Source organism: Manacus candei, unplaced genomic scaffold, assembly GCF_025592945.1.
Source record: "Manacus candei isolate 608988 ecotype Guabito, Panama unplaced genomic scaffold, ASM2559294v1 h1tg000028l, whole genome shotgun sequence".
Classification (NCBI taxonomy): Eukaryota; Metazoa; Chordata; class Aves; order Passeriformes; family Pipridae; genus Manacus; species Manacus candei.
In genome coordinates, this window is record NW_026138076.1 from 16,191,340 (window position 1) to 16,208,803 (window position 17,464).

General features: G+C 39.4%; 1 protein-coding gene across 5 annotated transcripts; it reads left to right on the top strand.

The window, feature by feature from the left end:
* Nucleotides 1-54: 54 nt before the first annotated feature.
* On the top strand, nucleotides 55-16,784 carry RWDD4 (RWD domain containing 4). Of its 5 annotated transcripts, none has more exons than XM_051790482.1 (8): nucleotides 55-194; nucleotides 454-534; nucleotides 2,115-2,224; nucleotides 2,335-2,479; nucleotides 3,218-3,332; nucleotides 4,550-4,599; nucleotides 4,768-4,770; nucleotides 5,534-6,915. In XM_051790482.1, exons 1-8 carry the CDS (start codon nucleotides 171-173, stop codon nucleotides 5,588-5,590), a joined length of 585 nt encoding a protein of 194 aa, XP_051646442.1. In that variant the 5' UTR covers nucleotides 55-170; the 3' UTR covers nucleotides 5,591-6,915. The 5 variants fall into 5 exon arrangements, with proteins under 5 accessions (XP_051646442.1, XP_051646439.1, XP_051646438.1 ...); XM_051790480.1 differs by adding an exon at nucleotides 1,367-1,467 and having other exon boundaries at nucleotides 118-194; nucleotides 4,768-6,915; XM_051790479.1 differs by lacking the exons at nucleotides 4,768-4,770; nucleotides 5,534-6,915 and adding an exon at nucleotides 16,605-16,784.
* Nucleotides 16,785-17,464: the final 680 nt, after the last annotated feature.

Consider the following 17,464-nt stretch of genomic DNA (forward strand, 5'->3'; position numbering starts at 1 on the left):
TGAGCGGAGGGAGGAAGCGCGGGCGAGCGCGCAGCGGGCCAATGGGAGAGCAGGGGGCGGTGCCCCGCTGAAGGCGTGTCCCTGCGGGGGCGGTGGGGCCGCGCAGCCAGGCCCGCCCAGCCCCGGCGGGAACGGGCACGGGCCGGGCCACGGAGAGTGGGGCTGAGGCCATGGCGGCCAACGAGGACCAGGAGGTGAGTCCTAGGCCCTGCTCCCTGCGAGAGAGCGGGCCCAGGACGGGAGGGAGGGAGAGAGAGGATGGAAGGATGGAAGGATGGAAGGATGGATGGATGGATAGATGGAGCCACCGGATGGGGAGGGTGGGCGGCGCGGGAGGCGGCGGGTGCTGGAGCAGTGAGGGGCGGGAGGAGGGAGCCGAGGGTGGCGGGGCCGGGCGGGTGCGAGCGCCGTGCGGGGCCGCGATCGGTAACCCCTGCTCTGCCCTGGCTGCAGATGGAGCTGGAGGCGCTGCGCTCCATCTACGAGGGAGATGTGTGCTTCAGGGAGCTCAGCCCCGTGTCCTTCCAGTACAGGGTAAGGCGAAGTTGCACCCTGAAGTTACTTTGCTACCTTGTAGTTGCCGTACCAGGGGTTTCTAAGCCGAAGAGGTGTCCGATGTTCAATGAAGGGTAGATCCGTATGCTGCTGTTTCAGAATCTTTGGTACAGTGATGCTTCATAATTCATGTTTAGGAACCTGCTCCCAGTGTGGGTTTATCACAGAATGGGTCAGGTTGGAAGGGACCACAGAGGGTCATGTCCAACCTCCCTGCTCAAGGAGGGTCATCCTAGAATACATTGCACAGAATTGTATCCAGATGGTTCTTGAATATCTCTAGTGAGAGAGACTCCAGAACCAATCTGGGCAACCTGTTCCAGTGCTTGGTCATCCACACAGTAAAGAAGTCCTTCCTTATTTTCAGATGGAAGTTCTAGTGCATCCCCTTCTGCCCCTTACCTCTCATCCTATTGCTTGGCACTACAAGCCAGTTATCCCTTAGCCTTGCATCTCTATGCCTGGTGTAGTGAGAATTGTCAAACTCTCTGAAGGAGCCAGCCTGCTGAGTAATATGTCCCCTGGCTGGTCAGAAATGTAGAGACTTACAGAGATGTTTGCGTGTAAAACTTTGAACCTTCATTGCTGCTCAGTTACAAGGTTCCAGTCTCTCATCCAGAGGCAGCTGGACATGCTCTGTCTACCTGCTAAAGAGGAAATCCATGAAATGCTTTGGGCACGTGCACTGGTACCGTTCTGCTCAGGAGAGACATACAAGGAGTGCCAAGCTCAAAATATGCAGCTAGATTATGGCATGAAATTCTCACCAACTTTCTCGGATTTAAAGACCTGGACGTTCTTCTGATCACAGACTGAGGCAGATCTTTGGATGGCCGGAGGACTTTACTGACGAAAATTTAGGCACCCATGGGACAGAAGGGAGACTTCTGGAAATGCCATATGCATGTACTGGTGAGAAGACATCTAGAATCACCTTTTTGTGACTTCTCAAATAACTTAAGAATAGTGTCAGTAATTGTAATGAGATATGGGTCAATTTAATTAATAGCTCTGGAGTCCCATCCATGTAAGTGCAGCCTTTCTTCACTGATAGGATCGTTCTTAGTAAATTTAATTTCCTCAGAAGGGGAAATGTGACATGCCTACAAGTCTACAATGTGTTGTTTTACATTTCACTAGCTTTGGTCATTTCTAATTTTTATTAGATGAAAAATAATTGCCAAAAGTTAGGATAACTCAATTTAAATGCAGTAAAACATAGTGTCAGACAAGGACAACAATACACCTCTCCCCCGAAGAAGGATTTGTATTACGAGAAGGCATAATGCAGGTAAGTGAATGACAAAAAATTCACATGCCATCTTTCAGACTGTCATGTCTTGCACCTGTCTCGCATACAGAGCACAGCTGTTTTGTAATCAGTGTGCTTCGAAATGCTTTTTCTAGATAACAGCTTTATTTTCTGACTGATAACTTTATGAAAATAGTTGTTGTCTCAAGAAATTTGATTGGTCTAAAAGAAATAAAAGACTTCTTTATTGATATTGTAATTCTTAGTAGGTGACTGGAAACAGATAAAGTTTTTCTTTTCCTTTCAGATAGGTGAAAGTGGTGATCCCAAAGCCTTTCTAATAGAAGTTTCTTGGCCAGAAACATATCCACAAACAGCACCAGTCATATCGATGGATGCTTTCTTCAACAACACAATGTAAGTGTTTATGACAACTTCACTCCTTGGCCTTGTACGTGGGAGCTTTTTGTTTGGTAAACTTTTCTTCATCTATCTAGTTTATAGTTTAGTTTAATGGTTTCTTTTAGATCTGCAGCTATTAAGCAAAGTATATTGGAGAAGTTAATGGTAGAAGTTGAAGCGAATCTTGGAACTGCTATGACATACACACTTTTTGAATACGCCAAAGACAATAAGGATGTGTTCATGGAAAATCAGCCTGTTAACACTGTGGTAAGTAGATAAATTCAGGTTTTGCTTTTGTGCTTTTAAAACTGAAAAAAAATGGTTGTTATTTCTCTGAATACTTCGTAGCTCTCTCTTTAGGTTGTAAATCAGTTCATTGGGTATACACATTAGTGGCTACAATTGTCACACAGAGTATGGTGCCGCAGTGCTCTGCAGTCACAGTTGTTATATTTGATTGTTACTTTGTTGTTATACCGAAATGTTTGTTTGGGCTGCTGTTCTGTCCCACACCGTAACATAAAAATGGAGACTTGGAGCAGAAGCAAAACTAAAGGAAGCTGAAACAGAGATTTAAGGTGTCTGCTGAGGGTTGGAAGGGTGGCAATTTACTGCAGCCCTCCTGAAATGCAATGGATTGCATAAGTGCACCTCCAGGGTCTTAAGGAGTCAGACTGAGTCAATTTGTAGTTTCTGTGTTCTGTGTTCTTCATGTTTGGGAAGTCTGAATCCCTTCACTAAAATGTAAATCACACTCCATGATAAATTTGAAAAGTGTAAGAGGTGCCTTTTCCAACTGTAAAAGAGAATAATTCTAGTCCCCAACACATGTTTTTCAAAACTATGGTCCTGATTGTATGTTAATTAAAAGCTGCAGGCTGCTGGCAACATTACTTCTTTCTGACAGCCAGGATTTTTCAGTATGTCAGGTTTGGTAATCACACCACACAGAGGTATTCACGGAACTAATATGCAAATATTTACAACCACTTTTATCTTTCTCAGACTTCAGTAAGCAATAGTATTGCAATTGGAACTCCTGATGTGCCTGCAAGTAAGAAAAAAGAGAAAAAGGAACAGTTATCCAAAACCCAGAAACGAAAGCTAGCTGATAAAACAGGTTTGTTTACTATGATATTCTTTTTTGGTCAGTATGAAAATCCAAATTTTATAGGAATGACATCTTGCTGGAGTCAGAGTCAGTACTCATTTGTTTATAAGATTAACTACTTTAAGTCTGTGGTCTCTGTTTTACTTGTTCTGTGTGAATTATTCTTGCCTGAGATGTTGGTTCTAGTTAAAGCAACTTTCTACAGAGTAGGGATTTCACAATGTCATTGTCTTCTAGGTTTTTTTTTAATTCAATTTGTGACAAAAGTGAAATTTTCAATACTTGTTGGAGGAGAGGATTTAGGACCTCTATCAACAGAAGATGTATTTTTTTATGGGCCCTCATAAATGATTCACATTATTAAAAATGTAATTTCTAAATGAAAGTATTTGTTTTCAAACCCAAAATAAAACATCTGATTTAGTTTGTATTTTAGAAATAGAGGTGCTTCTGCAGATATTTAATGCTTTCAATGAAATAGTAGTGTTTTGATTGAATCAACTTCAGTTGATTCAGCTAATGACTCGTGTTCAGCCTTAGCTTTTACTAATGATCTGGATAATACAATCCTATTGCAGCAATAAGTTGTACCCTGTGATAGAGGTTTCTGCATATAATCTACCTAACCTAATGTATAGTTGGTAGACTTAATGTAAACTGTATAGAGGAAAAGCTGCATAAAATTTTGTTCTTTGACAGAATTCATCATTGCTAGTCAGCCCAGCTCATGTTGAAGTTACCTTCTAAGTTAAATTTCAGGTGGACTGAGGTGTTTTTATTCAAATGGAATTACTTTGAATCACATAATCACAGAACCATCAAGGTTGGAAGAGACCTTCAAGTTCATCCAGTTCAACCATCAACCCAGCACCACCATAATCATCCCTAAACTGTATCCCCAAGTGCCACATCCAGATGTCTCTTGAACACTTCCAGAGATGGCGACTCCACCACCTCCCTGGGCAACTTATTCCAATACCTAACCACTCTGTCAGTGAAAAATGTTTTTATAATGTCTAATCTGAACCTCTCCTGCCACAGCTTAAGGCCATTTTGTCTCATGCATTCCCTTGCGGTTAGTTAAAGAACAAGCTGTTTTGTCCTCATGGCTTCATAGTGGAGAAATTGAGGAGTTTGGATATTTAGAATTTTATGCCTTGCTTTTGAAGAAAGATAAATATTCCCCTTAGCTTGTGTGTTGAAAATAAAACCTTCTTATTCTGCAGATAACAAAGGGGAGCTTCCACGAGGATGGAACTGGGTGGACGTAATTAAGGTAACATGACTGTATTATATGCAATATTATGAAACTACTGTGTATGTACATTAAAAATGATTTGTACTTATATCTGAAGAAAACTGATCTGATATGTTTTTTCTTGCTTTTCTTCCAACTATGTTTGGATTTGACTATGGTGTCTGATTAATTTCTATATGTGTCCAGCATGTAAGTATTTTCAAGTTATCTTTTTTTACTGTAAGTAAAGAAAGAGTAAGAACAGTTGCTTATTTTGGGTTCTAAATTATGTATTTCTCAAATGTTTTGAAGTGCTAGTCCTTCCGAATATTAGACAGGACTTTGGTTGCTCTTTTCACCTTGATTATTTTAGTATTTATTTACTGAGTAGCTAAATTTTAATTTTATGATGAGAGGGCTTTGCTAACCAAATGTACTGCAAGTATGCTGTCTTCTATGAGAACAAGATTCAAAATAAAATTAGTGGTGCTGCTGGGTTCTGGAGAGCAGTGGATAAGTAAGCAGAAAAAGGGAGCTGTGCCAAGTGGGAGCAACTTACTGTCTCCTACAAGCCCAATTCTCTGCTACAGCTACTCCAGTGGATAATTATTTTCTGTTTGCCTCTCAGCACTGAATTTTTTCACGCTCTTGTATTTACTGATTCAGTGAAAATCACTGCTTGACAATTTTAAAAGCAAACTATTTTATTTTACGCAACTGTGAGTAATTTTCAGTGTAAGACCTAATACCAGTTCCAGTTGTTAAATAAGAGCAAGTAAATGATGAGGGTGGTTTTGGGCAGAGTCCTTCTAAGTTGTAAGCGGCTATTCGTAGTGGATATCTTGGATTCCAGATAGATTTCATAACAGGCATGCTGCATTTAATAGTTTTAAATTTAGCTTTAAAAACTGAGAAATATGAAGTTAATGTCTGTTTTTATATTGTTTAAATTTCTATATGGGAATTCTCTCAGAGATGTGTGAAAATAATGTTCCATTACTTCATCTTTTTTATTTTGGAGAGCTGGTGATGGAGTCTTCAAATTAAATAGAAACAGTACCCTGAGGTTTTTCTGAGATTTGTTGCTGTTTTTTTTTTTAAATTTAACTTTCATGTTCAGGAAGTAAGCTCATTTAGTGTTTAAGTTTAAGAATTAATTCTGATGCTTTTCAGTCTCTTGGTACAGTAGGACAGTCTGTATTGTTAATTAAGTATACATGTGTTCAATGTGAGATGGAGATAATGTTGTTCTTGTTTCCTAATAAATGGAATGACAGTCTAAACTTTGAATACTTTCTTTTTGTGTCTCTTTTATAGTTAAGCAAAACTGGTTCTAAAGATGATGAATAAAGGACTTTGGTACAAGGAAACTCCACCTTTTAATACAGTGCAATTTTGGGTCACCATCTCTCTCTTAATAACTTTTGTATTTGCTGAAGTAAACATTTTATAAAGCTCGATTTCCTAGCTTGTAAATCTAGTCACACAAGTTTATCTAGAGACTATGTAGTCTTCTTTGGAAAAAAAAAAACAAAACAACAAACTTGCCTTAAAGGAAGGTTAGATTGTGATCAAGGATATAGAGAGCCAGTGTGGTGAAGTGAATAGTGCTGCAGTGTTTCTTAATTTATATTTTAATCTGTAGTAAAATCCTGTTATAGTGAACCCAATGATACTGTAAACATTTCCTGATGTTCTTATTCCAATGGAAGAAAAAAGCACTATAACAGTGATTGGTCACTTGACAGCTTAATTCATCAAAATAAATTATTCCATGGAAATAAGACCTTTGTCATTTCTTTATCTAATATGAACATAGAAGGAGAACGTAAAAAGTGTTGCATTGCAAAACAGACTAGAGCTTGTGGTCTCATTTCACTAGTTAAAATAGTAAATACTAGTGAAAGCAAGGCCAGATATTCTAGTCTGCTCAGAAATGAATGGTTATAGCAGAAGTGTGTCTTCTTTACTCTTGCAATATCCCATCTGTTGGTCTTTCTCCAGTGTGCATCTTTACAGGTGGCTGGATGTCTGAGGGGCAGGAAAAGTGCTTTCTTGCAGTGTCTCAATAAGTGTTGGGATTTTGTAGCTCTTTCACTGGAGAAATGGGCATTCTTTAGAGGGGTTTGCTGACTGAGTGGTGGGACAGTGGAAATCAGCAATTTGTCAAACATATTGGGAGAACTCTTTTTTGGGTGAGCTCTTTTTTTTTTTTTTTTCCTAATCTACCTCTCTTGTATGAGAAAGAGAAGTCATCTTTACTATATAAACTGCTATTGAATACAAGATGCCTTAATGTCCTTTATTATTTTTGTTTGGTTTGAGATGAACTTTAATAAATGCCTATTTATCTGCTGTGGTATGTGTTTATTTTTTTTAATTGTGTAGTGCCTACTGTGCTGTGCAAGTTTGGACTTGCAAAAGCTTTCTTTTACAAAGAAAGCATTCTTAAAAATTGGTGGAAGAATTGTGTCTTCCCTCTTGTGGTATATGTTTACGTAATGCTCAGGGTAGCTGTGTTACTAGTATGAGGGTCAATCACCTCACTGAGAGTTACAGGGACAGTATCCATTGTGTTCAGTACACGCAGCAAGTCCAGTGCCCCTTTGAAAGAGTGCACTCCACTGTGTACAGCACTCTTCATTTCAGAGAGTCGTGATTTCTTTTTGAACTCAACTCTCGTGTAGTAAAAGGTTGTAAAGTACACATGAGAGGACCTTTTCCAAACAACGCAGTCTTGACTTTGACATAAACTGGAGGCTCATGGCTGTACCCTGAGCAAGAGTGTCTGATGGGGAATACCACTGCAGGTAGAAGTTGCTCTGGCAGTATGTCGTGAACCTGTGACAGGGAAGGGCATTTAGCTTTAGTCTCTGCCAGTGTCAGAACAAGCAGGACTCTTTCTATTCACTAGTTCCCCAAGGGGAATCGACTTGTCTTTGCTGGTATCCTTGGTGTATAAATCAAGTTGCCATGACAATTTATCTGATTAAAGATTAGTTAGGGAGGGTGGGGGAAGGACAAATAAGAACCACATCTCTTGCTCTTTATAGTGTTACTGTGTGTGGCTTATTAACCTTGTGAAATGCCTCATTTTTCAGCTCCTAGTCTGTAAATCACGTGCTCTCCTGAAGACACCTGAGTCTCCTCTGGTTCTGTTAGTAATGTACCTGCTTTGAAGTCTACTTTCAAGGGAAATATTTTCCATTGGGAACTTTTGTACCCGTTTTTCTCCTCTGTGTAAATTGTGAAAGGTAATTCGTGTTTATAAACCATTTTCTGATACGATGTGATGATTGGAACGGGATCATTTAAAGAATCTAGGTACTTGATATTGTGGAGAGGCCTTAGCACTGAGGGGAAGAAAAATGTAATGATTCTCATGAAGAAAGACACAAGTGTAAATAGAGATCATGACTCCTGAGGAATGTCTAAACACTGTTGAAAAATCCACTCCTGCTCCCACCTTTTTTTTTTTTTTTTTGGGTAAAAACCCACTGGCTCTGGTAAAACAGTGATGTATGCTTTTTTTCAGTTGGATGAGAGTCTCTTGATCATAGGGCTACACCACCTCTTTAAATTCACAAGTTTTGCAGTAGGATTTTGGCTGGCCTGAAAAGACAAGTGTCAATCATCATCATCATCATCATGGCTAGGCTTCGCGAACAAAGATTTGGGAAGGCTCTATCCACATTTGTTACAGATCAATACTAGTAACAGTAAAGGAAAAGTAGCAGGTGTTCAAAACGCTGTTAGTATCCCGGCCAAAGATGCCCCATTGCAGTGGAAGGTACCAAATCCCAGGGAATAATTCAGACTGCCTTTATGCTGAATAGAGAGGTGACAGCTGTGATTAGTCAGCAGTGTGTGCCCACCATTAGTCACCAGTGTGTGCCATTCTCACCCCCGTGATCAGCCTGGCACAGATACATTGAAATCAAGGCTCATAATTTCTGCAGTCCTGTTTCAGTTGGCTGTAGGTGAGGTGGATAGATAAAGTGTGCCCAACTGATGAGCAATTAGATTTTGGTGAGTAAAAGACCAGTAGAAAAAAACCCAGCATTTCTCCATAGAGGAGCTTTGGTAAAGAGCAAATGTGGAGAGATTATCCTCCTTTCACCTGAGGGATACAAATGATTTTGGGTTATACCATGCACTTAGTCCTGTGAAAATCCTTGAACAGGTGTGAACCAGAAATAGTTCCCCTTTGGAAACTGTTTCCTTCAACAGTGTGGCACCTTAAGCACTTGCAGTGAACAGCAGAATGAAGAGGAGAGGAAATGTTCATTCAACAAAGAAAATATCAGAAGTGTGAGAATTCTGGGTGGATTGGAGGAGGAAGTGGACAGGAAAGAACATGCTTGTATACAGAACTAAAAGAGCATAGGGGATAAATTGTCGCTGCTGCAGTACAATACAACAGAACAAAAGCTAAGCATATCATTGCAGAGCTATAAATTCTGTCATGAGTTTGAGCTAAGGTGAAGGACAAGAGGATTGTGGATTTTCTTTCTGTCACTCTGGTTTCTTTCACCAACATGGACTTGGCTTCATCTCAGAATGGATCTGCTTTGTGGTTATGAGAAGATATTTCTGTTTGACTAATTTATGCTTCCTGTTATTCTCTTTCTGAGCCCATGGAAGCAACCTCTGAAAGCCTGGTGTAAGTTAAGACAAGGCATATTGACTAGGCATTGGAAAATATTTTATGTAGGTAAAAGAAAGAATTGACTGCTTCTTCTCTCTCTCCTTCATTCAGATCAAAGTAAGGAGTTACTCCAAATGGCTGAATTACACAAGACATGAGAATCTATATCCAGGCACTGGTGTACTATGTCAGCCTGAAATTTTTACATAGCTATACATTGAAATTTTTACATTGCTACTGTGTCTGAGGATTCATGCCTGTGGTTCCTACAGATATTAGTGTTTAAAGTATTGATGCTAAGAATAGGCAGAAATTTGAAAACTCTTATTGTGATTACCTACTACAAGCTGCTTATGTTGTAAGATGGGCTAAGGTTGTAGCAATGAGAGAGAAAGCCAAGCTGTAACTGCATAGCCTTATTGGAGGAGAGTGGTGCTGTGTGGGTGTCTCTGAGGGCATAATTTCTTCTGCAGTATTTTTATGATCAGAAAGGAAAAGTCAGTCTAGTATGAGTTTGGAAGATAACATTCAAGAAACTGTATGGAAAGAAAAAAGCTATCTTTTCTTTCTCAAGGAATTATCTGCTATAGTGCCACTGAGAGGCAATAAACAGAGTCTTGTATGGAGCCACTCTTCAGAGCAGGATCTTACTTTAAATCAAGTAAGAGTGTCTGTCAGTTAATGCATTTTATGATTTCCTGCAGGAAAGTCAAGTGTGAAGAAAGCATTACTATGTAAAGAGGTGCTGTCTCCACTGTAGGGAACCATTTGATCTGTACTTATAGTGAAAACTATGGTTCAATTGACCTTGAAGAGAGATATTTTATAATAGTACAGGGAAAATGTAGCAGCCCATTGATAAAAAGTACACAGCCTCTATAGGTGATTAACAAATTTTGTACAGCATTATCAGTTTTATATTTTTCTGTGAAGATCAGTGCTAGAATATTACCAGGTTTTAGTTGACTGATATATAGCATGATTATGATTTTCCTTTCCCCCCTTCATGCCATATGTCTTTAGATGATAAAAGTACAGGATGTAGTATAGAAATTTATCTCCAAAATCAAAATAGTGCTACAGTTACAAATCCACTCAAAGGAAATAATCTTACTCAGAAGTAAGGATGTGCCAAAATTAAAGCTACCTGTGTGATGTTTATATTTTAGAAGATGATAAAATATTTTAAAGGTGTTAATGATAAACCATTGAGAGGAGGAAAGAATGTCACCAGAAGAGAGTTATACACGGGAACAAATCTAGAAATTCTGATTTGGAACTGTGAGATTCTTGTATACCAAGCAAATGCAATTTCCATTACTTAAGAAGTGGAGATAATTCTAAAGCCTAGCTTCATCTTTCCAGTGAAATTCTGAGTAGTTTAATGTTTTGAGTGTTACAAGCTCAGAATTTTATCTGCTGCAAGGAAGGGTAGTGCACAAAATTTGGATTTAGATGTATATTTTGCAATTGCGAATTCAGCTCATCAGTATTTAAACCTCCAATTAAAGTGTATCTTGTGAGCAGAATGGGTAAAATGTGATTTGCTACACATGTGCATGTAAGCACAGTCTTGGTAAGGTGCATCATTGCATCGTATCACTTAAGGTACAAATGGACAAAGAGTATCCCCTCTAAGATTATCTGTCTTATTGGATAAATATTTATCCTCTGACTCATTTGAAGCTTTTGCCATCAAATGCAGCAAAATAATCAAAACTGCAATGACTTTTTATTACAACCACCTGATCTCTCTATGCATATTTGTGCTAGAATCAGAGGCAGAAAGAAATGCATTAATGGAAGAAACCTATTTTCAATTATACAACTACTGTAGAGAAAGAGGCTGTGACTCCAGCTGATGGACCTGGGGGGGGGAGCTTCTGGGTGGTGTTAGAAGTTATCACCCCAATGTTTCGCTACATCTGTAAATTTTGAAGAAGTATCAAGAGATGAGACATTGAAGATTTGTTGTAAGGTTTTCTGGATTTTTTAAAAAGATTTTTGAATTCTATTGAATTTGTATTTTTAGGGTACAGTAAGTACATTACTGGTTTTAGTATATAAATAAAGGGCATATTGTAAAAGAATGCAAAAGAAGAAGGGACAATGAAGCATAGTTTGACTGATACACATTGGTTAAGTTTGTATTGTATGTAAATCAGGTTTTTATTTGTCTCCCTGTGTGTATGTATTCCTTTTCTCATTGCTTTCAGGTTTTGTTGAGCAAAAGCTTGATAATCCCATCATCCCAGGAATATTGTGAAAGAAAATCTTGTAATTAATTAAAGGTATAATTGGAAGAATGAAATTAACCAAAATAATGCAAAAGCAGAAACTGTTATGTGTTGTATCTCATGGGGCATCAAAAGAGACAATTCTGACCGAAAAAGCAGTGCAGACAGATGGTAATCAGGCAGGTGTTATTCAACATTTTTGGGAATTGGCAAATCATCAAAACAAAATATAACTGGAATTCATTCTAACAGAGAATCAGACTCAAACATTTTAGATGAGCAGGATCTGTTTAATGTGTCACCTTCATTCCTCAAGCACAACCTGCTGTTGAATGCGACAGGGAAATGTAGCTTCTTAACCAGAGGCACTGGTAGGATGAAAATTTTCATAGAATCATAGAATACACTGAATTGGAGGGGACCCATCAGGATCATTGAGTCCAACTCTTGGCCCTGTGCAGGACACCCGAAGAATCACACCATGTGCCCAAGAGCATTGTCCAAATGCTTCAACTCTGTCAGGCTTGGTGCTGTGACCACTTCCTTGGGGAGCCTGTTCCAGTGCCCGACCACCCTCTGGGTAAAGAACCTTTCCCTGATATCTAACCTAAACCTCTCCTGACTCATCTTCATGCCATTTCCTCAAGTCCCACCACTGGTCATAAGAGTGAAGAGATCTATACCTGACCCTCTGCTTCCCTTCATGAGGATGTTGAAGGCTGCAATGAGTCTGCAGGAGTTGAAGGCTGCATCAGTCTCCTCCAGGCCGAACAGACCAAGTGACCTCAGCTGCTCCTCATATGGCTTCCCCTCAAGGCCTTTAACCATCTTCACTGCCCTCCTTTGGACGCTCTCCAAGAGCTTCTATCTTTCTTATGTATCCAAAAAGATTACATCAACTGGCTTCCCTTGATCCAACTGGGTGGGTTACCTTGTCATAGAAGGAAATCAGGTTTGATAAGCAGGACTTTGCTCTCATGAAGCCATGCTGGTTGTGACCAATGACTGTGTTGTCTCTCAGATGTTTTTCAATATCTCCCAGAATAATCTTTTCCATGATTTTACCAGGTACTGAAGTGACAGGCCTGTAGGTTCTGGGGTCCTCCTTCTTGCCCTTCTTGCAAGTCGGGACAACATTCACCAGCTTCCAGTCAGCTGAGACCTCTCCGGATTCCCGAGACCACTCAAAATCATTGGGAGAGGTTTTGCGATGACATCAGCCAGCTCTTTGAGGATTTTGGGATGAATCCCATCAGGCCCCATAGATTTGTAGGGATCCAGCTGGAGCAGCAGATCCTGCACAATTTTAGGGTTGACTGGGAGTCAATTGTTCTTGCAGTCATGGTCTTCCAGCTGAGGGATTCAGTAAAGGAATAAATGTGGGTTTCCTTCCAGTCTGTTAAGGAGATGAATTTTTTTCTTCATTAATCTGAAAGTGGTTCACTTCTTTAATCACTGTAATTTTTATTTCTAAGTGCTTGCATGGTAGACGTACTAAGTCTAAATAGTTTCCTTACACATTATATCGTGCAAATGAATAGTATCTTCATTTAAATGAACAGCAGTGCTTTTCTTATTATACCAAGAAGTACAGCATTGGAAGGTATCTGAAGGGCAATATTCCTGAGTTTTTATTAATGATGCTGGTAACACTGTCATCAAATAGGCACATGACATTTTATCCCTATCTTAGAGATGGTGTAACTGAGGCCCAGATGAGATATATACTTGTTAAAACAGAGGTAATAAGTCTCAAACCTGTACCTGTCCATCTGCCAAACCGTGCAGCAATTTGGTAGGCTAGAACTGCACCTATCTGAAGTAATGGTGTTCTTTATTCACCTTTTATGATTAAAGCAACTTATTAATTTTCCAGTATGTTCTCACAGCTTGTCTTTTAGTCATCTTCATAACACATTTTCCAGGGATATTTTCAGCAAGGATCTGCGCACAGGCACCAAGCTAGGGGGAAATGGCTGAGTGCTTTCCAGAAACTATGTAACATATTTCAAGAGTATGCTCCACTTCTTCTCAGAGGAAGCATCCGCTGAGCTTCTTGAGACAGGTGAAACTAGAAACCCAAAATTAAAAGAAGGGCACTGAGCCAGAATAATCAGCAATACATTGTTTCCTAAAAGAGGGAAACAGATTAGTTCTACTAATAAAATAAGTTAAAGACATCACTGGTTTTGGCATTTGTCAGAATCTTGTGGTAAGACAAGTGATACTTTAGTGAGTGTGTTACACTGTAATAAAGACGTAAAATAGACTTTACTTCTCAATAACCCTAAATGCCTTTTTCTTTGCAATGTACTGTTTAATTCACTTAAATATATGGAGCTCTTTCTATAATCTGCAGGCAACTCTTTAGGCTCTACTAAAGGATCAGAAAGCCTGGAGTTGGGCCCAACAAAATAAAACACATGCTGTGAAATTCTATTTAACTGCAGCGAATAAAATGACTACTGCAGAATAATCTTAATTAACGCAATAATAACTTAAAAGCAAAACACAGTTCATGGTTTTTCTTACAAATAGATCTCTTCTGGTTTTCATATAAAGAACAAAGGAAAATCAAAGTGGCTGTGCATCAGAGTTAACAAAGTCACTTAGTACTTCTTTCTTAGCACAGAACTATGAGTGTTGTAAGCAGTTTCATACAAATCCATTCTGTCCCCACTCCATGATACACGAGCAGGAGGATTCAGAAATTTACAAATTAATTAGCCAGCAGAGACCACATGGAGGATTCAGTCCTACATGTCTACAAACAAGTCAGTCTGTAGTGTATATGACTTGCATGTATACCCCTCACCCCATAAAACTCTTATGTTACTTAAAATAAGTCCAAACATATGAAGCAGCATAAGGGGACAGGAACTAATTAAAATAATTCTCGGAGAAGTTTCTGGGGTATTTAATCCATTGCTTAGAATTCCAATTAAAATTACGTATCTGGTGAAGAACTTCTGGTACCAGATTCTTATTGGTACCTTAAAGTTGGATGGCTTCCTTTTTAAAAGGAGAAAAATATTAATTAGAAAAAAAATATTTTTATAAATTCTGTAGTTTTCTTTTGGAATGAAAGTTGTGATGTAAAATACATGCCTGCAGCTTAGTTATAATAGAATCGTGAAGTGGTTAGAAGGGACCTGTAAAGGTCATCTATTTCAACTCCCCTGCAATGAGCAGGGACATCTTCAACAAAGCCCTGTCCAATCTTACCTTGAATGTTTCTAGGTATGAGGCATCTACCACCTCTCTGGGCAAACCGTTCCTGTGTTTCACCACTCCTATCATAAAAAACTTCTTCCTTATATTTAGTGTGAATCTACACTCTTTTGGTTTAAAACCATTACCTCTTGTCCTATGACAACAGGCCCTGCTAAAAAATTTGCCCCTGTCTTTATTAGGAGCCCTCTCTAAGTAGTGAAAGGCTGCAATCAGGTCTCCCCAGAGCTTTCTCTTCTCCAGGCTGAACAATCCTAACTCTTTCAGTCTTTCTTCATAAGAGAGGTGCTCCATCCCTCTGAGCATTTTCGTGGCCCTCCTTTGGACTTGCTCCAGCAGGTCCATGTCTTTCTTGAGGAGCCCAGGGCTGGGTGCAGCACTCCAGGTGGGGTCTCACCAGAGTGGAGTAGAGTGGCAGAACCACCTCCCTCGACCTGCTGGCCACAGTGCTTTCAATGCAACCCAGGACATGGCTGGCTTTCTGAGCTGCAAACACAAGTTGTTGGCTCATGTCCAGCTTTTCATCCACTGGGTCCTCTTTAAGCATAATGTAGCTCTATAAGCAATTTAATGAATAGACTATACAGTTGCTTAAGTTGGTTCTAAGACTAAACAGTATGGGCTTGGTTCACTGAAGAACATGAACTTATGTGACCATTCTTACCTCAAATGTTTTCACACTCAATTACGGTTTTCTGATGGGAACATTGGTTTTTTTTTTTTCAAAACAACTGTCAGTATGTGATTCAGACCAACAAGTAAGCTTCTGAATGAAAAAAACCAATAACACAGGGATGCAAGAGTTAGTTTGGTTTATTAGTGCCACTTATGAGAGCAGAAAAGTATGATTGCTGCTATTTGCAAAGTTTCCATGCATTTTTCTGAGGTAATAAAAATATAAGTATTGCTTTGTATAGTGCAGAGATTACTGATGCTTATTTTAATATAAGAATTATCACAAATTGTCATTATCATAACTCCTGTATTTGGGATACTGCAATACAGTGTGCCCGTTGTTCTTGTGGAAGGACTTAGATTTGTGCCTAAGAATATAAATTATAAAATATGTTCTAATTTTCAGTTGTTTCAGCTGATAAATGTGTGGACGTGCTTATTTTGTAGGTAAGATATCACAGATTTTAAACTCCTTTTAACAAATAATCTTTGGGGTGTGAGATTTTTGAAATAATGAATATTTTCTGAATCCTGCCAACAAAATATCTTTTAGAAAGGGCATCAAACTTTAGGCCTCTGCGATGGTTTAACCCTAGCCAGCAACTAAGTATTACACAGATGCTTGCTCACTCCACCCGTTCCCTGTGGTAGGAAGAAGAATCACAAAAAACTCCCAAAACTTGTGGGTTGAGATAAGAACTGTTTATTAATTGAAATGTAATATAATGTAATACTACTACTACTAAAAATAATTGTAATGAAAAGGAGAGGAATAAACCCCAAGACAGACAAGCAATGCACAATACAGTTGCTCACCACCTGCTGACCACTGCTCAGACTGACCCTGATCAGCCATCGACAGCTCCCGTTCAACTCCCCCCCACTTCATGTACTGAGGATGACATTCTGTGGTCAGGAATATCCCTTTGGCCAGTTCAGATCAGCTGTCCTGGCCATGCTCCCTCACAGCTTCTTGTGCACTTCCTTGCTGGCAGAGCATGGGACACTGAAAAGTCCTTGACTTGGGGTAAGTACTTCTTAGCAACAACCAAACATCAGTGTATTATCAACATTATTCTCATACTGAATCCAAAACACAGCACCATACCAGCTACTAGGAAACAAATTAACTCTATTCCAGCTGAAACCAGGACAGCCCAAAGTACCAGTCAAGAACACAGACCAAAAAAAAAAAACAAAAAACAGTGGAACAGTGTTTAACTACTTCTTCAATTTATTTTGCTCAATATTAGGTGCTGAAAATCAATTTGCATCTGGATTTGAATCATAGAATCAAAGAATCATAGAATCAGCCGGGTTGGAAAGGACATCTGAGATCATCAAGGGAGTTCAGTTCTGACAAGAACCTTGCATCTTCCACTTTTCAGCACAAATGTGTTAAGATGCAGCTTTAGCTCTGATCTCAGTTGTAATCATTAGTCAGCGGGTGTATTTATGTGTATTTTGAGCAAAATATAACAAGCTGCATGTTGTTTTGTTTTGTGGTGGTTACCTTTAGCAGCAGTTGTGGTCTCTGGAGTGTACATTACCCACCAGAGGGAGCTCAAGCCAAGAACCATCTGATTTTTATAGACTCATACAATCATTTAAGGTGGAAAAGACTGGTATGATCACTGAGTCCAGCCGGTAACCTAACACTGCCAAGTGCACCATGTCCCAAAGTGCCACATCTACAGCCTTTTAAATACCGCCAGGGATGGTGACTCAACCACTTCCCTGGGTAGCCTGTTCCAACGCTTGACAACCCTTCTGGTGAAGAAATTTTTGCTAAAATCCAATCTACCTTCTTCTGGAGCAACATGAGTTGTCCTTTCAATTCCCAGAAGATTACTGGTGGAAGTCCTCTCTTAAGTTTCGCAGGACTTTGGATTTGGACATCTGTCCTCAAGTTAGTTTGGGAGCAGATGGCAACCAGATAAGAAATAAGTGCATGTCCCTATGCTCCCTTTTTTGGGAACTGTCACGTCAGTGGCAAAGCAAGCAAAGCAAAATCTTGTGATGTATATGTCATTATTCTTTGGGTTTTATGTATGCTGTTCTTTTTAACATGAACAAGGCCACCAAAATTGTACAAAATAGAAATATCTTTGAG

Coding starts and splice junctions, on each gene's coding strand:
- RWDD4 (XM_051790478.1), top strand. CDS start 171: ATGGCGGCCAACGAGGACCAGGAG. Junction 2,480..3,217: donor ATCAGCCTGTTAACACTGTG/GTAAGTAGATAA, acceptor TATCTTTCTCAG/ACTTCAGTAAGCAATAGTAT. Junction 3,333..4,549: donor AAAGCTAGCTGATAAAACAG/GTTTGTTTACTA, acceptor CTTATTCTGCAG/ATAACAAAGGGGAGCTTCCA.